At 39.3% G+C, this 26,558-nt stretch overlaps 1 protein-coding gene and 1 pseudogene across 2 annotated transcripts in view; one reads left to right on the top strand and one right to left on the bottom strand.

Moving 5' to 3' along the window:
• Positions 1-12,394: 12,394 nt before the first annotated feature.
• Positions 12,395-24,844, bottom strand: LOC147825228 (glutamine synthetase-like; annotated as a pseudogene).
• The window catches only part of Pik3r4 (phosphoinositide-3-kinase regulatory subunit 4), a 101,032-nt gene continuing 98,078 nt past the window's right edge, over positions 23,605-26,558 (top strand). Inside the window, exons 1-2 of one of the 2 annotated variants that reach the window (XM_004834218.3) lie at positions 23,605-24,076; positions 24,801-25,578. In XM_004834218.3, coding sequence (XP_004834275.1) covers positions 24,846-25,578 — 733 coding nt within the window. In that variant the 5' untranslated portion in view covers positions 23,605-24,076; positions 24,801-24,845. Of the gene's footprint in view, positions 24,083-24,800; positions 25,579-26,558 lie in introns of both variants that reach the window. The other variant, XM_021242244.2, reaches the window with a different exon arrangement.

The raw sequence follows: 26,558 nt of genomic DNA, 5'->3' as shown, positions 1-26,558 counted from the left end.
CAAGATATGTCTCTGCTGTCCTGGTAGGCAATGTAGGCAGCAGTGTGCAGTTCTAAGTCAATTAGTGTCAGCAAGCCAGTTGTAGTTTACTGAGATTCAGACTGATTTCTGGCTGCAAGGTCCAAGTTGAGGTGCCAGACTTCCTGCAGGATTAAATTCTGCAAGGCTCTACTGCAGGTTCCAACTGTACTCTCCCCTATTTGAGTCTGGGTTTCTATGGGAGGTGCTGATCCCACCAACTTACCAACCACAATGGTCCAGTGTGCTTTTATTGAAGAGATTTTCTTCACTTTCCTAGTGGGCTTCAATTTTCATTGAGGAGTGTCAGAAAGGCCCTCTCTGTTGTTCACTTCTGCTCTATCTTCTGGGGCTCATAACCATGGCCTTTATGTTCCCCCTGGCACCTCTGCTGTGCAGATTCAGATGCTGCACTGCATGGTGTGGCTTCTGTGCCATGTAGTCTCTGTTAGGGCACATGGGCTGCTGGCGTCTGTGCCTGGTCTTCAAATCATTTTTAAAAAGAAAATATTTTGAACATACAGTTCCCTTAGTTTTCTATGCCAGTCTTATTTACCACCTTAATTGCAAAGCCAACCACAATTCTGATGTCAATGTGTATCCTTCTTATAAATATTTTATGCTTATACCCTATATGTATATATTTATAAGGAGGCATTTAAAATTGTTTTATATTTTCAATGTTTATGTAAATATTATTGTACTATATGGCATCTCATCTACTGACTTGCTTTTTTCACAAAATGTTTTATTTTTGATGTTGATAACATCAAGTTTACTAATGTTCACTGCTGCATAGTATTCCATCCATTAAATATATATGTGTATTAATTTATTCATCCCTTTTGTTTATTAATCCAATACTTATGTTTCCAATTTGTCCTATCATAACACAATGATGCCAAAAACATCTTTGAATATGTATGTATGAGAGTTTCTGCAGAGATAAATATAGAAGTAGAATTTTTTTTTTGGTACTGGGGATCAAACTTGCAACCTTGAGCTGGTGGCAGAACCACTGAGCTAAATCTCCTGCCCTAGAAGTAGAATTTTTAGGGTACTGAGTATCATGTATTTTCATCTTTGATAGATACTAAATATTTATTCATTTAATAAACATTTATTAAAGACCTTTCATGTGGCATGTGTGCCTTGTATAAAATAACAGGGAAATAAAAACTTAGATGATACTAAGTATCTTGAGCAAAGAAATAACCACATCAGTAAATTACTTAATTCAACAAATTGTAAACAGTGGGAGCACAAAGGAGGGAGCTACCAATTTTATAAGAACACATTAAGAAATCTTCTATGGGAAGTAAGTTCTGAGGAAAGGAGACTTCTCTGGCACCTTTCAAACCCCAACAGGTATTTACTGTTGGACCAAGCCAGGAAGGAGCTTCAGGGTTACCGGCGGGGCTGGAGAGAAGCGTCCTGGGTCATAGTCAAGCATGGGGGTGCAAGGGTGCTTGACCCAGGTATTCCGTGGATCCATTGCCAAGAAAGAGCTGGAAGGTAGACATTGGGAGGATCCAGAGTCACAACTAGGCATATGAAGGTACAGTCAAGTTCAAGGCAGAGCCAAGGCCTATCTAGAAAATAATCCGAAGTTGGAGGTCACAATGAGAAAAACAAAAGGAATGTTGTGGTCCAGATCTGGCTGGAGCTTTAGGCTCAGTCAAGGAGTCTCTTTGATTATGCTGATTGGCCAGCCATGGGGTAATGTGAAGCTATTTTAAGGAACTCTGCCAAATTAAACAGATGCCCCCTAATTTGCCAGTTCATAAATCTGCCTTTCTGGATATTTTTCCTCTTTGTTCTAGTTCATGTGTGTGCTCTCATCTTCAGCAGTTTTTGCTTTTACATCCAAAGGTTTAAAATCCTGCTTAAAAAGAGACCAATTTTCAGGGCCAGGGATTTAGCACAGTGGTGTCGCCACCTGCCTTCCAAGTGCAAGGTCCTAAGTTGGATCCCCGGAACCAAAAAAAAAGAGAGAGAGACTAATTTCCAATAAGCTACAGCTAAGCAGTAAAATATATGACCTATCTGTAATATGTGAAATGTGTCCTATGAAAACTGTATTTACCAAGGTAGATATAGAATTACATCACCCTGTTTAAGGGCTTAGAGATGAATTCCAGGAAAGGGTGACCAAACTGTGATATTCAATGTCACAAGTGGGCTCAAAAAGGGAGTTGCTCACTGTCCCAGCTCCTGGATTAATGGAGTTGCTTTAAGCACTGAAAGCATGTCCAGGAATGCCATTTACCACCAAAGCATGCCAGAGCTGTGGCCCACTTGGAAAGTAACCCACATCATATGACTTGCCCTGCTACCTGTGCTGCTAATTTGCTTCCCATGGATCGATGACTGTAAAGTATGATGAAAATTTTGGCCAGATCAAGAATGATTTATTCTCTACAGGAGTGACTGGCTTGCTGGCAGGGCAGTAGCACCTCTGTAACTTTGCCAAAGTCCACAACTGGGGAGAGATAATTAAACTCAGGCCTGGAACTCAGAAGTCTTTGAAAGCCTCCCATAAGGTTACCTTCTGCTCAGGATTTGAGACTGAATTCAAAGGTCATCCTCTGAAAAGTCAGAGATTATCCAAGCCGGCCACATTTAAAATAATACTACTAGTAGTACCTCTCAAGGGCCTTCTTAGCATTAATTCAAGGAACATCTGTCTATCTCTCTTCATATCCCCTTCATAAATTACTTTTGCCTGTAGACAATGACATCCTCTGTCACCCTGCTCAGACTTTACCCACACACTAGATCCACATTAATAAAAGAATACAGATGGATATTAATTGCTGCTATAAGAGAGCTTAGCTTTCCTGGAAATAAGGAAATTAGTTTCTTTGTGGTTTAGGTCTTTCCTGGAATCCATAGTCAGGCAAAATACATAGTTACCATGAATCTAAGATGATAAACTTGAAAGAAACAACCTTGTTCACACACTAAGGAAGTCTGAAAGCCATTTTGATGTCAACTTTCTCCCCTTCATGGGGAAACAGAATAGTGAGGCCAGCCCATCCCAGATAAGGCCCCATGACCTGACAAAGGAAGGTGAGTGATGTGTGTGCGGGCAGTGGGGGGCAACAGAAGGCTATGGTTCAGTGATTTAAAAAAATACCAAAAAATCCCCAAAGAGGAATATCTAAGTAAATGTGCTGTGTTGGTATGTGGCAGGATATAATGGGGAAATTCTGGGTCATGTGGTTGCCAGCTGCCTCCTATCCTTTGCTGTATGTGGGACAATGCACAGGTAAGTTTGACCCATTTAAAGGGGCAGGCGTTTGGTGTGTTTCTTTTGATTTCCTTTGTTCATTTAGATGTATGTTTTCTGGTGTATTCTCTTTCCAAGGTTTAAGGAAGAACTCTATAACTGTTGTTCCAGCCACTCCCTTCTCAGTGAACCTAACATGAGAGTGAATTTGGATGTCTTCAGGACTCCATTACATCTCCATCTTGGTTCACCAACCTTTGGCATCCAGGTATGAGAGAGAGGATAGGATGTTGGTAGCTGGCAGAGAATGGTGAAAATTGGGTCATGACATGTGGAACGTGGGTGTTAGAGTACAGATGATGGATCAGATTATTTCTGTGATCTGGAAGTAGTTCTGGTATAGGTCCTTCATCCTTGGCATGGGGAGGGCATTAACAATGAGAGAGGAGTCAGATGGAAGCTACCAATTTGAGTTTCTCTATACCTGTTGGCATGTTATTTGACATAAAGTTCTTATAGACTGGCTCCTAAGTGTTGTGAAGGGTAACATTTTGAGTGGAGGTTTGCTATGAATTGTATCCAAATGCCATGCTAACTAGACCAGCCCTTGACCTTCTGAGTACTCTATTAACAACCAGAGGAGGGAGGATTTGGTGGGGGAGGTACTGGCAACCTTTGAACCTAGATTTTGTGGTCAATCAAGCAAATGTTCTATAGAAGGTGGGAAGTGGGAAGCCAGATTAAGTTTTTTGAGATCGTTGATTAGTACCCTACAAAGTAAAAATACAATCAGGCTACCAAAATAAGAGATTGTATTGCTCTTCCATGGAGAGGGATGATTTCCTTGTGTTCACTGAGGCAGTGACTGGTATATATGATGAAGGACAACAGTGGAGAGGGGACAAACCTTATTTTTGAGACTGTTCACAAGTAGGATAGTTTTCTTGTACTTGGGGCAAGGGAGGCAGCCTAAAATGAACTCTATTGCATAACATTGGATTTAGAGTTGGGGAAGGATATATCAGACCCTTACATCATGTTGGCTTCTTTCTGACTCTCAAAGCCTCTCCCGATTATATCAAGGTTTTAAATGGAGTCATCCAAGGTAGTCCTGGATGACAATCTTTCACAGTGTGAACGAGAGCAGGTCATCTCACTAAGTTAAGAGCCTTTGCAGATCTTGACCCCTGGGCCACCTCTATATAGCTCTGGAGCTCTAGTGGGAGCAGTTAGATCTTTTTGGTTAGTTGAAATTAGGGCTGGATCACCAATAAGATCTTGTGTCATTATTGTCTCTGGGCCATAGACTGCCAAATGTATTAGATGGAGTTTTCTGTTTGGTAAAGCCAGAGTTGGGCAGAGAGAAGCTGAGGAATCTACCTCAGACTCTCAAGGACTCATGTTCTGGTCCTATTGCCAACAATCAAAAAATACTCAGATCAAGGAGTTCAGTGTTGCCAGGATTGGTGAAAAAATGAGGTAGTCTTCTGTGTCCCATGGCTTTCAAACACGAAGAATTGTCAGAAATCACCAGGGGAGCTTTTAAAACTACAGAATTCAAGATGAGCACAGTGGAGCATAACCTGTAATCCCAGCACTCTAGGAGGCTGGGGCAGGAGGACCCCAAGTTCAAATCCAGCCTGGGCAATTTAGTAACTTAGTAAAATCCCTGTCTCAAAATAAAAATGAAAACTAAAAAAAAAAAAGGGCTGGGGATATAGCTCAGTGTGAAGAATCTGGGTTCAACCTTCAGTACTGAAAAAAATGACAGAATTCATATCCTCTAAAACAAAAAGTTAACCTTCCTCAGGTGGTTCTGATTATCAGTTTTAGGAACTAATGATATGCTACAACTTTCAGATTCAATATGTTGAGTAGAATCCTGTAATTCAGAAAATTACTGTTTTTGCTAAACTGGGCAAAGTTGTAAGGTGCCCTGAAGTACAGCTTCATGTAGATCAGGGACACCAGAAAGACAGGGATTAGAGGATAAATAGAGGCTCCTGTCACATTTTACATACACCATTTCACATACTTCTTACTTATGCAAGCCCTTTTCTTCTGGAGTACACCCTACTGAAGAGAACTTGCTCTGGGGTCCATTAGAGCAAATTTGTGATAGGTAGGTAAATGGAGGACAGCTTCTCTGTTTCCTGGTCTGGCTATATTTCCTAGTGGCTATCATAAGCTTGATATTGTAAGAGTCTATCAAGGTTTATATGTGAAAGTGGTTTCCTGCTGTATTTACTTTCAGAAGACTATACTGTAATTTATGTCAGAGGTTAGACTTCACCAAAGCTACTGGGCATGGTGGCACACCCCTGTAATCTCAGCACTTGGGAGGCTGAGGCAGGAGGATTGCTGTGAGTTCAAGGTCAGCCTAGGCTACACAGAGAATTCAAACCCAACCTGAACTGCATAGCCAGACCCTGTCTCAAAAAATAAAAACAACAAAAGAATTCACCAAGGCACAGGAAATCCTTAGCCAATTTTCTCTCTCCTAGCTGGCCAGGTGGGACCAAATAAATAGGAAGATTTAAAAAAAAGAAATGGAGAAAGATCTGGGTGTGATGGCGCATGGAGATTCCTTGGGAGGTTGCTAGTTGAGAGTCTGAGGCCAGCCTTGGCAACTTAGTGAGATCCTGTCTCAAAGTAGATAGATAGATAGATAGATAGACAGACAGACTGACAGATAGGGCTGGGAATACAGATCAGTAGTAGAGTGCCTGCCTAGCATGTGTGAGGTCCTGGCTTTAATTCCCAACTGCAAAATAAAATAAAATAAAAGTGAAATGAAATAAAATAAAATAAAGGGAACAATGAGTTTATCAGGGTAGGAAAAATAATAGTAATGGTGGAGATGTTGGCATGAGGGCAATCTCAGTCATGTTGGTGACACTGGTGATGACTGTGATTTAGAATAGTACTTATAATCTCTGCAGGTACTTCAGATGGCAGCTATGGCTTGGGGCTGGCTTTTAATGACAATTTTCACATGATGAATATGTGAGTCAGCTACTTTTAAAGGGCTAAGAACAGAGTAGACACATATAAATCAAAGTTTTATCAATTAAATATTTCCATTTTGACTCACTATAATTTCTGAGGCATTAAATCTTTATTTTTGAATGACCTTTCATTGTCAGTGATGGAATATTTTAGGCTTAGGTTATTCTGCCCTGTTGCCTCAGTAATATATAGTTACTATGTAAAAAGAACTCTTATGTGAGTACTGGAATTCATATTTAAATAATCACTTTGTAAAGAGTAGTTGTCAGATGTAAAAATATATTAAATAGTTTTTCATCTGGTGAAATTTTCTGAGGGAAGGAGGAAGAAGGAGAAGGGAAGGAAACATAAAAAGAATTTAAATGTGCTTATGTTTACCAACTCCCCATGATGAATGTAATCATTATGTGCTGTAAATATACACTAATAAAAATTTTAATTAAAAAATTTTTACACTGAGAGTTGGAGGGCAAACATACTACGCCATATCTGAATATGAAAACATACTATGCCATATCTGAGACTACAAAGCTTATGAGGTATAGTATTTTAAAATGTTTAAAGACAAATTATCTTTATATTCCATATTTTCTCTGGGAAAATGCTCTGTTGACAGAGCATTCAGTTAGGAAATTAAAATAAGTAGCAAAAATGTGATAATGATATTCTAGACATAAAAATAACATTTTCTGGTTAAATGATAATTTTTTTGTCTGAAATTTAAAATGCTAAAGAGAGGGTGTTAGAAAAGACAAAGTGCTTATGGAAGAGAGTAAGTAATGTATACATTCCGCCACAAACTTTCCAATGTCAACTTAGTAAGGCCAAATGACGCAATAACCTATAAACAACTCAGTCCAATACTTAGATGACTTCTCCAATATTCACTTTTAGTATTTTATCGTCATCATCACTATCATTCTGCTATTTTATTGCTGTTGAGCAACATTATATGCTAAATACAACACTGGACATTTTACATATATGATTCTTTTTAATGTTCACAACAGCCTTATGTGGTGTCTTTAATTGTCTCCTTAAAAATAAACTGAGGCAGAAGAGATTTTTAGCAACACATTTAAGGACCCATAGCCAGTAAAGGAATGAAGATGGGAATAAATCCAGAGTTTGATGAAAACCAAGATTAAGTTCATGCCTGCTGTACAGTACTCGCCCACAAACACACATAATTTGTACAGAGTACCTGAACTCTAGTTTTTTTCCCACTAAGATTATATCCCAAACATTTTCTGCGCTTCCTGCACCAGTTTAATCCACATCCTGTCACATTGGCTCTGAGACTCCACTGGGATGCCCTGCCCTCTAGTGGAATTCTGCTCAAAGACACCCGCCCCCCCCCCCCCCCCCCCCCGCCCCATGGTGAAAAGGTGTTTTCTATTGCATAACTATTTGTTGTTACTGTTTTATCTTGTATATGATAAAACGTCTTTTCTCCTATTTCCTTTAATCTAGAGAGATTATTTCTGAAGGGGGGGCTCGAAAACTCCACAGAGATTCAACTTACACTCTTAAGAAATAAGAATTCATTGCTCCTGGCATGGAAATCAACATGGCTACACTACTCTCTGAAGTTAATAGGATGCTTCAAGCTTCTCTCCTCAAATCACATTTAAAGGCTTGAGGACAGGTCAGATTGTGTTAGAACCAGCCTCAGAGACAAAGTAGACCCTTCTGGGATCCACAAAGAGTTTGGAAATGTATTTAACGCACAGGAAATTCAAATAGATCAGAATTTGTTTTCCACTGAGCTTACATTTTTCTAAAGCTTATATTTTTCTAAAGAATCTCCTTCACTTTGGTACATCGTAGTATTAAAATGTGTAATTGGATGGCCTTGGTTTAATTAGGAACGAATTGGGTTAACATTGGATTGTATTGCAGTGAGCAAGAGGGACAGATTTTTTTTTTTTTTTTTTTTAGTGAATTCGGCCATTATTTCTGCTATTGTTCATTTAAAAAGGAAGAGGAAAAAAAAAGAACCCCTGGGCAAAATTGCTGATGCTATCACAAGGAAAAGGGCTGACTGGTGAGTTATAATTGCTTTGTGTGCAGGCAGTAGGGAGTGCTGAGGAGGGAGGGGGAGACCTGCCATTCCATCTTTATTAGAGATAGCTCTGAAAAATTAGGGAGTTTTCATTCTAAATGAGTGACCACTATGGAAATGGAAAAGCAGCAAATACAGGTTAATATGGCATGCGAGGGCTCCTAAGAAAGTTACATCTCTTCATGCCCTACATTCAAACTATTTCCCTCCACGCTTAGATTTCAAGATAGGGGAGAGGATGGTCAAAACCTAACAAAAATCAATTTTTAAGACAAAAACTCTTCCTAAGTAGTATATGAAAAAATTATTTAAACAAGGGGCTAAAATGCCAAATGTAAAATTATAAGATAGATAAAAATCAGGGAATACATTTTAAATAAGCTCTTTTGTTCACTGAGTTAAAAATGATATTCAGCATATTATATATGGAATCAAAATTTGCTTACGTAATGGCCTTTGCTATTTCTAGATCATATAGTATATAAATACCAAATATTAAGTAAAATCTTTCAGTTGGAAGATTTTCAGGGTTTTGATATTTTCTATAGGTTCCTCCCGGCTGTTGTCTACTTATTCTAATACTTGTAGAATGTTAATATAATGAGGCAGGGTTTCTTGACTTAAATTGAGACTAATACCTCGTGTGTGGGTGGAGTGGGAGGGTAGGTGTATGGCTGTTCTGAGCACTGTAGGATGTTTAGCAGCATCCCTGACCTCTAACCTCTATAGGCCAGTAGCAGACAAAAACTATCCTGTCATTTTGACAGTCAATCAAAAATGCCTCTGGACAATGCCAATAAAATCAAAGTACTTGTATATATGGCATGATTGTTCAGTAAAAAATATCGGATAGTATAACAGATTGTGCTCTCCAGACATGTATGTGTACATTCTATCCCATTGCTCATCTTATAACATGATCTCAGCACGCCTCACTTGGAAGATGTGTTATGTGTTAGGAACAGAGGATCTGTGTGCCTTTCCTCTGAACCTGCATGTACCATTGTAACTGCCTCACCCAGTATAAGATAGTGGACGTGCCATTGTGTTGACTGAAGCTGGGTCATAAAAGGCAACAGGGCTTCGGTCTGACTCTGTGGACACTTGCCCTCAGAACCTACCTGCCCTGTTTTGAGGAAGCCCAGGTCACAGGCAGAGGCTAGGCCTGGGTACTATGGCTGACAATCTTAGCTAGACCTCCCCCACAGCCAGCACCAACCTCCAGACCTAGCAAAAATCTTGTCAGATGATTTCAACCCCCAGTCTTCAAGTCTTTAATGAAGAGCCCAGATATCACAGGGCAAAGAAAAGCTGTCCTTATCTGGATTCCAGATCCACAGAAACCATGAGAGATAATAGTTTTTAAAAATTACTTAAATCCGTTAAGTTTGGGACATTTCTTATACAGCAGTAGATAATTAAACATGTAGGTTATATCATACCAGTATATTATCTATATAATTTTTTTAAACAAAAAGCGCCTAATATTCAGCCAGGCACAGTGGCCCACACTTGTAATTCTATTTACTTGAGAGGCTGAGGTGAGAGGATCAACAAGGCCAACCTGAATAATCTAGCAAAACTCTTTCTCTAAAATTTAAAAGAAGACAGAAGGAGGAGGGTTGTAACTCAGAGCTCCCTGGGTTCAACCCCCTGTACTGAAAATGTGTGCATGGGCAGACACACACACACACAAACACACACACACACACACACAAATGGGGTGGAGGGGAGGGAGAGGGAGAGGAAGAAGGAGAGAGAGAGAATATTAGCTAATAAGGATTAGGGCTAGTTCATAACACTGATGTTACTCCATCTTCCCCACAACACCCAAGGATTCCAAAAGGATAGGAGATTTCAGTCTTTCTGTTTTCCACTTAAAATAGAACAAAATGATCAAAACCAACCATTCTCATCCCATGACTATCATATTCTTCCCCATCCCACCCATTTTATCACTAGTTTGCAAAACCATCATGATATTGATTTATGATATGGCAGGTACTGTCAAGCTGAATCAATTAACATTTCAGGGCATTTTCATTCCTACAAGCAAACCACTTTCAGCTGCTAGAAACACATGAACTAAAGTTCATGGGCTTAGTTTTATTTTTCAAGCCACATGGGCATACCCACCTGCTACAAACAAGCGACTTATAAAGGTCAAACTAAAATATAAAAACCATCTTCAGGATAATTACAAACTCTGCACAATGATGTCCCCTGGAATTAAGTGGCTTTAAAGTTCTAGAACAAGACACAGTAAATTACTTAACTTTTTAAAAATTACTTAACTTTTTATAGCCCTGTATCAGTTAAGGAAGATCTTCAGTTACAAATAACAGAAAGTTCATCCAACAAAAGCTTAAACACATGTTTCTCTTTCCTATCTAATAAGAAATTTAGACATCAGGACATTGGACAGCAATGTCCAATTGATATTGGATATTAGGATTGTTGACATGGGTTCAGGGGATTGACTATTACCTGGGCCAGCATTTCTGTTGCTCTCTTTACCTTTTCCTTGTGCCTCTTGGGCCATGTCACATTATGGCTACTGCAGCTCTGTACATCATATCTGTACTCAAGGCTGGTAGAAGGACAAATGGAAACTGGGTGATGTCAGCAGGTTTCTCCTTATATCATGTTGGACAAAAATGTATGGCATGGCCATGACTCAGTGTAACAGTGGCTAGAAAACCAAGCATTTAGCTTACATAGCCTCTATCACAGAAGTAGGCAAGGGAGACATTGGTTGGCTTTGGGTGTCACATGAATGTAGAATCTATATTACTATATTACTATAAAAATTTCAATTTATCTTGGTCAAATATTCATAAAAATCTTAAATAGAATATAGAATGTATAGGACCATATATAGAGAGAGAACAAATATATATATATATATATATATATTCTCCATCCAAGGTCCCAAGTCCCAAAACTGTGTGGAACTTTCAATATATACAGTATGATTCCATTTATTTTCTGAAAAATGAATATGAAAAACTAGAGATTTGAAACAGTGTGGAAAGATAAATATAGTCATCTCTCCATATCTGTGAGGGATTCATTCCAGAACCTCTCCAGATACCAAAATCTGTGGATACTCAGTGCCTCATATATAAAATGGCATGGGGTTCGCATATACCCTACACAGAGCCCCCATCTCCTGTATACTTTAAATCATCTCTAGATTACTTATAATACCTAATACAATGTAAATGCCATGTAAATACTTGTTATACTGTATTGATTAGGGAATAATGACAAAGAAAAATTTTCTCCTGTTCAATACAGATGCAATTAAAAAATTTCAATTTGTAGTTGGTTGAATTTACAGATGCAAAGCCTGCAGATATAGTAGGCTGATTGTATACTAAAATATTGACAGAATTATACAGTTTTGCCCACTTTTATATTTTTCACAATGAAAACATAGTAGCTGTGAATGAGGAAAAAGGTAATACATAAACAGAACTCACATTTAAAATATAAACCAGCTGAGCATGGTAGTGCACCCCTGTAATCCCAGCACTTGGAAGGCTGAGGCAATAGGATCACCATGAGTTCAAGGCCAGCCTGAACTACATGGAGAGATCCTGTGTCAAAAAACAAAACAAAACAAAACAGAAAAATATATAAACCAGTTAGAATAGCTAACATTGGTATAGTCTTTCAAACAGACACATACATGCACATACTCACATTTGAACATTTAATGAATCAAAATCTTACTATATGCTAAAAATATCTCATTTAACCCATATTATTATGTAATACCTTTTTCTTCATTCCCCTCCCCACCTTGAACCCCTCCTCCCCTTCCCATTTACAAAAGCTTTGTTTCCGTCTTTTTCCTTCCAAAAAAGAGAATTAAGATATATTATGTACATGTACAAATTTCCTATGATGAATGTGATCAATATGTATGAAAAACATATACTAAGAAAAAATGAATGAAAAGAACACAGATAATTATATAATAAAGTTATTTTAACAATCTTAATTTTCCAAATATTTATTATCTCATGCTCAAATTTATATAAGCAGAGGCCATAAAATAAAAATAATCACTAACGAATAAATTATTAAAAACTTGGTGTCTGGTCAAATACTGATCTTGACTTAAAAACTAATGTTATAGTTTATATCTGGATGTTTCCCCAAAGCCTTATGCATTCAAAAGTGGGGCTTTGAAAGGTGATAGGGTTATGGGGTGATATAGCTGACTTGCTGTTAGGAGGTGACTTGCCATTAGAGGCAGGTCACTATGGGAGTGACCTGGAAGGGTATATCTCCTCCTCAGCTTGTCCCTTCATCTCTCTGCTTCCTGTCTGCCATGCCCCTAGCCATGCCTTCTTGTACTGGAGCCAGCCAATTATGGGCTGAATCATGAGCTAAAATAAATTTCTTCTTTAAATTGTGGGTGTCAGATATTTTGTCCCAGCAATGAGAGAAGTGACTAAGATAACTAGCATATTTCTTGTCTCACATAGAAATATTTTTGTGCTTTTCATTTACTAATTTTGATTTATTAGGTATGTGATCTTAGTTAAGCAATTTACCATTCCATGCATTCATTTTATCATCTGGAAATGGTGATAGTAAAAGTGTCTACCTTACAGAATTGGTGAGCAGTCTAAAGGAATTAATACTTGGCAGATTTTAAGCCCTACCCAAACATTAGCTGTTAAAATTCACATTCCATACTAGTAAAAAGTAATCATGTGAATCCAGGGACCAGGCAAGTGTTTGAGTAAAAAAAAAACTAACACAATCAATATATTGATGATATTTAAGTCCACAGAACTGGAAAAATCTAGAGAGAAAGTTTAGTTGGAGACCAAGTACCTAGAAAAACAGAAGATACAATAAGCCTATTGAGTTGGTCCTAAGTGGCGGGTACCGTAATTGCTAAATTGCTTACCTTGCTACAAAAATCATTGCTCATGATGTTTAACATGTTAACCAATTCTTTTCTATAAATACTCAAAGGGAAACAGGTCTTACCTTGAATCAATCTAAAAAAAAATTTCCTTTCAACATTAACTAGTTTATTTCCCTCTATTGGACAATGAGAACCATGTAAACCACAAATTTACCTTTTGGGACTAGCTGCAATGATTTTAAAGCTAAATTGAAGATTCAACTGAATTCAGTTTCATAATTACTAGTATAATTTTAATGCTCTTTTTAATGAATATTCATTGTTTCTATTTTATCATTTGGATTAATCTTGTCATTTTTAGAAGAGAATTGGTGAAGGAGTAGAGGCGCAAATATAGTCAGAGCAGAGGATGGCCTGGGGCTATAGAGGGTTTGCCCACTTTCCCGACTGCAGCTGCCTCTGCCCACTGTCCCTCTCCATCCTCCACACCAGCCTTCTCTTAGTTCCTAACTGGTCCATCCTCTCCCCACTGCTAGGCCTTCACATTTACTCTTCCTTCTGCTTATAACGCTCTTTCCCCTACTCTTTATTTATTTAGCTTTATTTAGCTCTTTAACATGCTCATCTTTCAAATCCCTGATTCAATGCCAACACCTAGGGAAGTTCTTCCCTGATTGCCCCATTATATACTCTCATGGACTCTGCTCTTTTTCTCCAGGGTGTTCATTATCAGTGAAATAATTTGATATTTTTATAAATCATCTTCACTTAGAACATTTCTTTACCCTTTGCATTTCTATTTATTCAGGAAGAGTTTTACCCAATATTAAACATTGAAAGATAATGGGAACCTAGCTCCCTACTCTTTGTCTACTAATCTCTAAGTGTGTAATGGTGAGACAACTCTAGCTCTAGTAGTTTAGGTGTTTCTAAATGTATCCCAGAGAAGTGATACTAGAGTGAAAGAATTACTGATTTTAAAAAAGATTTTGCCATTTTATTTCTCTCTGAAACATTCAGTCCACATTCAAATTTCCCCAATTATTCATAAAATATCTTTTACAGGTATTGCTAATCCTGAATTCAGTTGAGTCTCATGTATTACACTTAAATTTTATGTCTCTAGAGTCTTTCAATGAAGTCACTTATTTTTTTTAAAAAAAATGCTATTGACTTTTTGAAGAATCTAGGCTAATGTTCCATTTCCTGCATTTGTCACAGTGTGTCCTGATAATATTCCTTATTTTCCTATTCCTTTAACGTTTTATGAGCCAGAAGTTAGATTCAGAGCAGGGTTGTCTAATAAAAATAAAACATAGTTAGGCAATTTAAAATTATCTAGTAGCAAAATTTTTAAAAAGTTAAAAGAAACAGATTAATCTAAATATATTTAATTAATCAATTATATCTACAGCATGATTTAGGCATATAAATAAGATTTTAAAATATGAGGGTCCTTTTTTTGGTATAGAGTTCTTAGCTATGGTGTGTGTGTGTTTTGTTTTTTGTTTTCACTTTGATAGCACATTTAAATTTGGAGAACACACATTTTAAATGCCAGCATATTGGGCCACGAGGTTTAGGGTCTTACTTAGATTCAGGTTAAACATGAGTGTGCTATTGGTGGTATACTTCCCACTGCATCTCTGTACTACTATTTGTTGTTATGGGTTTTTTATCTTATAAATGTTAGATTGATTTATAAATGCTGCTCTGGGCAGTTACAGTTTATTACAAGGAGGAATTATCTACTTGTTCCCATACTGTGCATGGCAATCAGGAGTTATGGCATGAGAAAACCACATCTGGCCTGCTGCAGCCAGCACAAAAACAACTGGTGAACAGTACAGCAAATGTAGAGATGGAGGTGGGGTTCATTATAAAGAAACAACTCCTTAGGAAACTTAAGAAAGGAATATTCTGCCCTTGGAGAAAAAACATTAGGATACAAAATCACAAGTGTTTTAACTCCAACTCTGCCTCCAACTCTAAGAATAGAGCAGAAGGAGACAGCTGAAGCAAACATGATTCTGTATAATTACACTTAAAAACCTTAACATTTTATTAAAATTGAAACTTGTTTTGCTTTTAAGAAACTTAACATATCAACATACCTGCTTTAGTGACATGCTAGTCCTAACAGGACCCCTTGTCAGTGATGGGCTCAAGTTGAGCAGCCAACTCATTTCTAAACACAGGTGTGGACAAGTATGTGTGTGTCTTTAAACCAAGCCATGAGGCTCAGGTGACTGCTAGTGCTGTACATCTATCTGCTAACTGTCTAGTGTCCTCAACCTGTAGGAGGGTGGGTAGAGCAGAGATGCTCTCACGTGGTAATGAAGGACCAAGAGCCACATTGCCCATATCTACCCAAAAGTTGATGATCCTTATTTCTAAACCAAAATTGTTATCCAGTGACCAAGATGGCTTTCTTCTTTTAGAAAACACACACACACACACACACATCCACATACTCATATATAATTTTTTTGCTTTTACATTTAAATATTAAAATACTATTCTGTTTTTGTGTTATAAATGGTAGACCAAACGATAAGAACTTTTTCTTCTTAAAGGTGAGGATATCTATCAGTTTACTCAGCTTTGTTTAGCTCAGTGGTTTTGTTGCCTGCTGTGCAAGCACAAGGACCCAAGTTCGATCCCCAGTACCAAAAAAAAAAAAGGAAGAAAGAAAGTTGGTTATACCTTAGGAAATAGAGTTTCCAACAAAGTCAGGTGTTTCTCCTTTTTGCTACCTTGAAGAAAACAATTCCCTCCTTCCTGCTCCTTCAAGAACTCATCTCTCTGTCTGGATAGCTATTCTTACTGGACAAGCACACTTGATGTAGTAGAAAGCAATTATTACTTTCCCTACCTGTGTCTCCTTTAATGCATTAGAAAGCTTCAGTGACAGGAAAGGGTTGGGTATGAAGCCATTAAGAACTTGACTCCTCTAATTCTGGCCAAAGAAAACAAGATTACCTGGACACAAGGAATAAAAAAACCTTGATAATACATCCTTTGCGTTACAAGAGGACATGTGGGATAACTGGGAGTAGGGTAAAGAATTAGGAGGGGCTTGATGGCTGCAAGTCTAGTCCAGTTAGTTTTTGTACTGGAAGGGCTCCTTGCCAGTCTCATTGAGAAGATGTGTGCAGATGAGGGCTTCTGTCACAGCAAAGAGGTCACAATTGGCAGAAGGCTGACTGTCTTCAAAGTCACCCTTCTTCTCCTGGCCCTTTGGTTGTCTATGCCAGTAGAAAGGTTGCTGATGCTGGAGGTTTCATGGAATCCAGTTAGGTGCCAGGCATTGTGCAGGCCCCCTTGGGATTGTAGGTGTGAATGTGGTACTGGTGCTGCTTCCTTGTTTCTTGATGAACTCCTCAATGTCCTTCAGACCATTTGCCTCCCACATGGGCTTCATACTGAAGCTGGCATGGCTGTCTGCACTATTTCAGTTCTCAGGAATGGGCTTAGGATCAAAGGTTGACATCACTCCAAAGTCTTTACATACACAATGCAAGATAAATGGCATGCCCAGAGGTGATACCCCATGGAGGGAGATGGAGATAATCCCTCCATGGAGGACCTACATAAGGTCCTATCTGGAATTCCCACTGGGCAGGCATGTCCCTGCCAGGGCAGCATCAGTCCCTGTAATCTTGACTCCAGCATACAAGCAGGCCTGATAGTAAGCCTCCACAATATCCCACCCATAGGCTCTGTCTGCTTCCACACCACAGTAATAAGGACCTTGGGGCTTAGGGAAGCCATTGGAAGGTCAACCAAAGGGGTCAAGAGGATATTCTTGTGAGAGGATATTCTTGCTCCATTCTGAACCAGGAGTGCTGGTTGCATATCATGTCCATTATTCATTTACAGTGTGTCTTAAATTGGTCTCTGCAGGCTCCTGGTTATACCTCAAGAACTTCACAGGATATCAGTTTATTGGGGTCTTTGAGGAAGGGGTCCCAAAACATGGCAACTGTGATAAGGTACATTTTACTGTTGAGCCTTCAGACTGGAAAGTGCTACAGCCATCAAAATTCCACTCCAGCAACTCCTGTCGACACTTGAGCTCACAGTACAGGGTATGGGTCTTGCAGCACAGTCCTCCTCCCCTATCAAGATATACATGGCTCAGACTTTGTCATACTGAGGCAGGGTTATATACACTTGCTCGATGCCTTCGTTCAAGTGGGAACTTGCCAAGGTGGCAATGGTGGAAGATGTTTCGGGTGGTGAGCAGGTGCATGGCAACTGTGAGAGAGAGGCGAGGAGAGCAGAGAGCCCAAGGAACTGCTAACACCTCACAGTCTTTTCCCATTCTCAGCTGCCAAGTTATGTTATCTTTGATCTCCTGGATAGGGGGTTACTGATAGTTTTCCAGTATGAAAGTTTTATTTTCACACCACCCTTTTTAATGTAGAAAATAATCTTTAGGTATTCCTTCAGCAATACGAGACTATCTTCTTGTCCCATAACCTTTCAACCAGTGGTTTTAGAATCTACTGACAATCAGTGGAAGCTGATTATCATAACATAGGCTAGAAAATGGTAATCATATATATCATTTTACATGTATCATCTGGCATCGTTTTGTAAGAACAGAACATTTTTACTCTCAGATGGAATGTTTGTTTACATTAGTGATTCTCCTTACTTCTTTACCTTAGGATGCAAAGAGGGCAAAGTCACCATGTGGCCAACTCACAGGATTGGAAGTCCACTGGGGTGGGGGTTAGTTGCCTAGAAGAGCTGGGAATGAGTAGAGACGAGGCAGATGAATATATTTGTTAAGGTCAGGCTAACTGATGTAGTAAACAAATTCCAAGATTTCACAGGCACAACAGTTTACTTTTGCTTATGAGAAACTCTTACATGGTTTGCTTATTTAACAGGTGGTCTCAAGGCTGTGGAGAACAGGACACAGGTTACTATTATCCTGTGGCCTTGGCCTTATACAGGGCCTCAAAGTTCACTGGATTTAGCAGGAAGGGGAAAGAGAAAGCAGAAGTCATTCATCTCTTAACTACTTTGACCTGGGAGTGAGATATAATTTGTACCTGAACCTCATTGTAAGAGCTAGTCACATGTTCCCATTTAGATGAAAAGGGCATGCAGTTGGAAAATATGGTTCTTCTAGAACAATTACTTCCTAGAAACATCTAGTTTCTGTGGAAAGAGATAGTATTCATTGCTACAGTGCTGTTAGGTCACTGGCCAGAGGATGGACTATGTTTCCTGGCTCTTTCTTATTTTTCCTTTAGTAATGAGCAAAAATGCCAGGACTCTGGGGAGCTGAGGCAAGAAGATCACAGTTCAAGCCCAGCCTGTGCAACTTGATGTTAAGCAAGATGCTATCTCAAAAAAATTACACACACACACACACACACACAGACACACACACACACACACACACGATAGGAATGTAGCTCAGTGAGAAGTCCTTGGGGGTTCAATCCCCAGTACTACATCAGTATTAAAAAAAAAGTAGCAGTATTAAAGAAAGAAAAGAAAGAGTAGGGGGAATACTGCATCAGTGACTACAGAGGCACTGAAAATCATTTCATGAGTTATTTCACAAAATATAGTGGAGTGACATAAGTGGAGGAAATTCAGGAATAATCGAATTTGAGAAGGTTGATTATAATTTCATAGCATGATTTTTTTCACTGGAGTGATGTTCAAAGCACTTTACACACATGTTATTAGGCTGAAGTATAAATATAATCTTAAAATATTATCTAGTAACTAATTGCTTGCTTATACTGTACTAATTCTTATAAATACTGTATTTTAGACATTTCCAGTCCTGGGACTCTGACTTTGTTCCTAATTTTTACAAACCTACAAAGGCCACATTTATCAATGAAAGAAAAGCCCAAACAGGAGTACCAGAGACAGGGCTTTATTGGGGATGGAGCTGCCAGGCTTCCTGGAAAAATGGCAAGAGAGAGCAAGACTAACTAGGGGTGAGGTTTATATAGGGTGATGCAGCAGTGGGGAGAGTATCAGGAGAGTTGAGCAATGGGACTCTGGGTGATTGGAAGGGGAGGTTCACATGGGTAGCAAGGTGGAGCAACAGTTAGGTTTTGCTTCTCCAGAGGGGATAGGTTTAACAACCACCCCACCACCACCACCAAGTGGCTCATTTCCATAAGTGGGAACCATTTCAGGAATGGGAGCCATTTTTAGAATGTAGGACCATTGGGGCCATTTTGTCTGGTAGAGAACTCTAACAATCAATAAATATCTATTGTCAGGTACTGTTTGAGGTGTTGAAGGTACTCTGGTGAATACAAATCATACAATCACTGTCCTCATGGAGTTTATGGTCTGGAGGGAAAAGAGACATTAAACAAATAGTTACCTCCCCCAAATCAAATGATTTTAGTTGGGCCAGGGATTTAGCTCAGTGGTTTTTCGGCCTGCTGCGCAAGCACAAGGACCCGAGTTCGATCCCTGGTACCAAAAACAAACAAACAAAAAAAACATACCGCCTTTGGATTTTAGTGATAATAAGAGATATGAAGAAAATGGATAAGGTCCATGAGAATAAATTGGGGGGGCAGTCAAGGAAGACTTTCCTGAGGTGTGGGCATTTGATCTAGGACTTAAAAGATGAGCAGATTTTGGCTAAAAAAAAGGGGAAGACCTTTATAAGCAGAAGGAAGACTAACTGAAAAATTCTAGTGATTGGGAGGTTAGGAATAAAGAGAAATCCATTGTGGGGGTTTGAGAGGGATGGTGAATAATGCTAGCTACAGGGTGGAGGTAGGCAGGGGTCAAATCATATAGTGTTTCATAGGCCAAGTCAAAGGTTTTTTTGTTTGTTTGGGATTTTGGGGGTTTGTTTTGTTTTTTTGTTTTTGTTTTTTGAGGCAGGGTCTCCCTTTGTAGTTCAGGCTGGCCTGAACTCACTATGTAGCCCAGGCTGCCCTTGAACTTTCTGCAATCCTCCTGCCTAAACCTCCCAAGTGCTGGGATTACAGGCATGTCCTACCACACCCAGCTCAGGTTTTTTTTGTTTTGTTTTTTGAGACAGGGTCTCCTATGAAGCCCAAACTGGCCTCCTTGAACTTGAAGCAATCCTCTTGCCTCAGCCTCCTGAGTGCTGGGATTGTAGGTGTGTGCCACCACACCTGGCAAGTCAAGGATTTTTGGGTGTGTGCATTTGTTTTAAGACAAGGTCTCACTATGAAGTTCGGGCTAGTCTTGAACACACTTCATAGCCCAAACTGCCCTCCAGCTCATGGCGATCCTCCTGCCTCAGCCTCCTTCTGGGATTATAGGCACGCACCACCATACCCAAATCAAGGATTTTTACCTTTAGCTAAGCTTCTTAAATTATGTAAGCATGGGTGTCATATGATTATAGTTGTTTTTTTTTAAAAAAGAGTACCCTAGGACTATCCCTGTCAGATATTAAACCATTACATATTTATTAAAACAGTACTGTAGATGTATTAAACAGCAATTCAATGGGCAGAAGAGAAAGTCCATAAGATGCATATATTGTTTACCCAGTGAGAAAGAACCAACCAGAGACCGATATTAAATCCACACAGGAGTTTATTACCGGCCGGGACCTGAGCCAAGCATCGGACTTGAGGCTTGACTGGGGGGTGACAAACATGTTTTATACACCTTTGAGGCCAGCAGTTTCTAGGCCTTCCTATGGGATAGAACTAGCAAAGCAAGCGAAAGGTACAGAAGCTGAACGTCCTGCTGTTAGAACATTTGTAAAACAATAGTTGATTAATTGTTATTTCTAAAGGGACTTTCTAAGGGGAGGAAGTTTTTAAGCTTCCTCCTTCTGAGTTCATCTAAAGGGCAGGCAGGTGGGTCAAGCAGCAATATGGAGTCTGTCTTGCTAACTGGGGTCCTTCATATATATGGAAATTTTTTTTCTTTCTTTCTTTTATATGGTACATTTGAACATGGTAAATATGATAATTCAAATAAGTTGAGGAAAACAGATTATTTGTTAACTTTTTTGTTAACTGAATATTTCTCTAGGAAAAAAATCAACAGTTGAATACATATCTCAGACATTTAAGGACATGGGGGAGGGAGAGGAGAAGGGGATATTAAAAGAATTAAAATGTGTTATGTATAGGTACCAAATCCCTACTATGAATGTAATCATTATGTATTCCACACATGTACTAATAAAAATAAAAATGAAAAAAAAAGAAATTTAAGGACACAAAATTAAACCATAAGTGGTCAGGGATTTAGCCCAGTGGGGCCGTGCCTGCCTGGGAAGAGCAAGGAATTAAACCATAAAAGACCCAGAGAAACTCACGAGAGAAATATAGAAACAATATTATCACAGGGAATGCCTTTCCTGTGCAGGTTTCAAAATGTAGACATCATGACAATTATGGTTGCTTGATCTTAGCCCGGAAAAAGGACAGTGCATGGGTTCAAGGCATATTTTGGAGGTGCTCCAGCAGGAATAGATGATTATTGAATGGAAGGAATGGGGGGGGAGTGGCAGAGGAGGGGAGAGAGAAGGAAGATGTCAGGGATGATTTAATGACTTCCAAATTTATAGTTTGATGGATCCAATGGGCAATAGTTCAGCCTATGGTGGTGGGAGGGGGTATATTGCAAGGATGATAAAAAATTTGGCTTTGGATCAAAACATTTTGTATTTCAAAAAACTATCAACAGAGTGAAATGACAAGACAGAGGGAAAATATTTGCAAATCATATTTCCGATAAGCATTTTGTATCCTGAGTGTATAAAGAACTCTCACAACTTAATAATTAAAAGATGAATAAACCAATTAAAATGAATGAAAGATTTTAAATAGACATTTCTCCAATGAAAATATATTAGCGGCCAGTATACACATGAAGAATTCCTTAACACCACTGCTCATTTTGGAAATATAAACCAAAACCATAATGTGATGCCATTTCACATCCTCTAGGATGACTTAATAAAAAATGGATAATAATAAGTATAAATATAGAGAAACTGGTGCCCTAACACATTGCTAATGGGAATATAAAATGGCCCATGTACTTTGGAAAACAGTTTGAAAGTTTCTAAAAATTTTAAACACAGTAAGCCCAAAATTTCACTTCTTGGAATATGCTTAAGAGTAATAAATACACCTGACTACATAAGGATAAATGCACGAATGCTGCTAGAACCATTATTCACAATAACCCAAAACTGGAAACAACCCAAATATTCAACATCTACAAGCGGATAAGCAAAATGTGGTATACCATAGAGTTGAATGTTTGGCTATAAGAAGAAACAAAGTATTGAAATGTGCCACACAGTGATAATTCTCAAAAACATTAGGCAAATTGAAAGAATTCAGTCACAAAATCATGTTGTGTAGGACCTCGTTGTTCCCGGATTAGATTAGCAACGATCTCTTGAAGCACGGCAGTCACGAGAATTTACTGGAGAACTTTATTTTCCGGCCAGGACCTATGTACACTCCAACCAAGTCGGAGGACAAAAGGCCCCAACTGAAATGAGGACTGCATATTTAAAGGGGAAAACCACAGAAAAAGTCCCTCCTCCCATTCCCCTGGGTTACGGATTGTTGCAGAAGCTGGTTACAGAAGCCAGGATTAGCACAGTTAGTTCCTCCCATCCCCCTGTGTAAGGGTTTGTTGCAGATCACTGGAAACACAGTTTCTGTTTGTTTTACCTTGAGGTTACATGTATCGATTGGGGTGGGGTTTTCTCCCGGGAGACAGAGTGCAGCTGGAAGTCACATATTTGTAAAATAAAGAATGTTCTCAGCATGGTGGTGGTATTACTAAATTGGGTCTCACAGTTGTATACTACATATATAGTAGTGTCTAGAATAGGCAAGTCTTAGATTAGTGATTGTCTAAGGCTGGAAAGGGGAGGAAATAGTGAGAACAAGAAGTGACCATTAGTGGCGTCCAGGTTTCATTTTGGTGTAATGATTTTACAGCTCCGTAAATATATTGAAAACTGTTTTTCCCCTATTTTATTGTACAGTGCTGGAGTTTGAATCTAGGGCCTCGAACTAGTAGGCAAGCAGTCTACCAGTGAGCTAGGCCCCCGAGTAAGAACTGATTTATATATTTTAAACAGGTTAGTTTCAATTTTATATGTAAATTACATCTCAATAAACACTGAAAATCCAGCTTGGAGTTTATTAACTTCCTAAATATACTTGTGTTTTCTTAAACTCTATTCTGGTGTACAGGGGGTGAGGGGATATCTGAGCAGATTCTGGGAGTTGTCAGTTTGGGAGTGAGAAAATCGTACCTTGCTCCAGTCTTTCCGAGCCTAGGCGTCCTCCTCCTTCGTTTCCTAGCAACCAGCTTTCAACGGTTGCTCTTCCTCAAGTCTCACTGGCCACTTCCGCTCTGCGACAGGAAGTGAGGTCAGACTGAGCGCTTTCCTGGGAGTTCGGGAGTTCAGCTGAAGCCCGTGAAGTAGTGTTTTGCTGAAACTGGCGTTCTACACGCTCTTCCCTCCTGGCCTGGTGGTGAGGCCCTGGAGGAAGCCTCTGAGGGGTCCAGCGACCCGTGCGCGTGGAAGCCGAGACGCAGGAACGCGCGGCCCTGCGGAGAGACAGAGTAGGAGGTTGGCGGGGGCAGCTACCTGGGCATCTGCGGATGCCCTTCGGGGCGGCCTCCTCTCTCCGCTGCTGACCAGCTGCGTTCCTGGAGATTGGGCCATTTCTACGCTGTTCCTTCAACTTCTCACCTCCTGCTTTGAAAGAAGACCCCGCGTAGAGACAACTTTCCCTGCTTCTGACGCACTTTCATACTCTGGTCCCGAAGTGTTCTGCCAGGACCACGCTGTGAGCTGTGGAGCGATTTTTGACCATTCCAGAGGCCGGGGGTAAAGGTCTACTTGTGCGCAAAGCCGCGGGAGTGGGGTCGGGGTCGGGATCGCGCGGGGTGTGTTTGGGCGGTGGTGAGGGGACTTTTATTTACTGCCGAACCTGGATTAGGAAGATCTTGGGCATCTGTGTCTTTTGGATTTACCTTGTCTCTGGCAGGATTTCTTGTTGAGAACGGGAGATGTTTGCGCCTTGTTTTAGATGGGTGGGATTACACGCAAGAATTACACAGGTGATAATGATTTTGTGGATCTTAGCGTGATCCTTTTGGGAATTCTGTGACCTATTTGTATTAGGTCATTCTTTTTTTCTTTCTTTAATGGGCCTGTTTCTTAAAGAAAACTACAGATTTTTGGACAAGGACTGTGTCATATGGTGCTTTTTTGACCCTTGTGATCCTGGGCACTGTACTGAACACATAGTTATAACTCGTATTTTAAATCCAGACATCAGTAAGTACACATTCTCACATTTTCAACTTAATGTCAAAGGGACCTATTTAAATATAGTTAAGCTCTTGGAAAGGAAGAAATGAAATAACACCATCTTTTAAGATAAAATGGGAATACCTAGTTAGATAAATATGCCTGTAATTTAGAGACTGCTCAGAACGCTAGATACCATGTTCTCAGCGGAAGAGAAGTAAGGCACATCTATTATTTGAAAGAGTCTAAATAATGTTTCATTGCTTCACTGTTTCTTCTCCACCCTCCTTTCTTTTAGATAGGTGCTGTAGCCTAATTTACTGACTCACAAGTGCTTGCCATTATGGGAAATCAACTTGCTGGCATTGCTCCTTCCCAGATCCTTTCTGTGGAGAGTTATTTCTCAGACATCCATGACTTTGAATATGATAAAAGCCTTGGAAGTACTCGTTTTTTTAAAGTTGCTCGAGCAAAGCACCGAGAAGGCCTGGTGGTTGTGAAGGTTTTTGCAATTCAGGATCCCACATTGCCTTTAACTAGCTATAAACAAGAGCTGGAGGAACTGAAAATCAGACTTCATTCTGCACAGAATTGTCTACCTTTCCAGAAAGCAGCAGAGAAAGCATCTGAGAAAGCAGCTATGCTGTTTAGGCAATATGTTCGAGATAACCTCTATGATCGCATCAGTACTCGTCCATTCTTAAATAACATTGAGAAGCGCTGGATCGCATTCCAGATCCTGACAGCAGTGGACCAAGCACACAAATCTGGAGTCCGTCATGGGGATATCAAGACTGAGAATGTGATGGTCACCAGTTGGAACTGGGTTCTTCTGACTGATTTTGCCAGTTTTAAACCTACTTATCTTCCAGAGGACAACCCAGCAGATTTCAACTATTTCTTTGATACCTCACGGAGGAGGACTTGCTACATTGCTCCTGAACGCTTTGTTGATGGTGGTATGTTTGCTACCGAGTTAGAATACATGAGAGATCCTTCAACTCCACTTGTAGACCTAAATAGTAATCAGAGAACAAGAGGAGAGTTGAAGAGAGCAATGGATATTTTTTCAGCAGGTATTTGAGCGGTCATATTTATGAATTTGCACATTTCTAAGTTTTAACTGTCAAAAATAGAAATGTAGCTTTTTAAAAAGTTGTCAGCTATTCAAAAATAATTTTTTGGTGTGTCCTCATTTACAACTTCAGCAGGAATGTTTAATTGCCTATGAAATGCAATGTGCATTCATTCATTTAAACACTTAAAAATACAATATTTGAATGTTTACTTCTGTTATAGTGTTAGGTAGTGTTTTAAGTGCTAGCAATATAGATGGATTATATGTTCCTCATTTCAAGATATTTACATCTTAATATGGAGGTAGATACTGAAAAAGGACATCTCGTATCAGTATTTGCTACGATGGTAATAAGCTATGATGCTGTTATAGAATCACATGTGTACTTAAATAGGTCTCCATAGGGATGAGTAGAGGGGATTAGGAAAGACCTTTGTTAAGAGGATGACATTTAAGTAGAGACCTACAAGATGTTTAGGGATTAGTTTTGGTAGGGTAGTTTGTTTTGAGCAAAGGTTTATACAAAGGCTAAAAGACCAGAGTAAGGTGCTGGTATGCTAGGGCACTTCAAGTAGCTTAGTATATGTAGAACACAGTGTGTGAAGTAGGAAAGGGTCTGATATGCCCATGATAGTATATCAGATGTTTGTTTTAGAGAAAATGTTGATGTAGTATGGAGTAGATTACAGGGGACCCACATTGGAGATGGGAAAGCAATTTAGGAGAAAACTGCCACAATCCAGATAAGACATGATTGTGACTGGCTGAAGGTTGTTGCAATTTGGAAGGAGTGAAGTAATGCTTAAGGGATAGTAGAATCTTTACGGTTTTGAGATTAGAAGGTGAAGTCACTCAGCTCTCTTTTCTCTTTGGGAAACTGAGTAGATGGCAGTGCTGATCCTAAATTAGACATAGGAAGGAGGAAAGATGGTGAGGTCTGTTTTAGATATGTTAAATTGGAAGTGTCAGGAGATGTAC

Source organism: Heterocephalus glaber, unplaced genomic scaffold, assembly GCF_053883595.1.
Source record: "Heterocephalus glaber isolate CG9 unplaced genomic scaffold, H.glaber_assembly_v1.0 deba00001504, whole genome shotgun sequence".
Classification (NCBI taxonomy): Eukaryota; Metazoa; Chordata; class Mammalia; order Rodentia; family Bathyergidae; genus Heterocephalus; species Heterocephalus glaber.
This window is presented reverse-complemented; position numbering and strand designations above follow the sequence as displayed.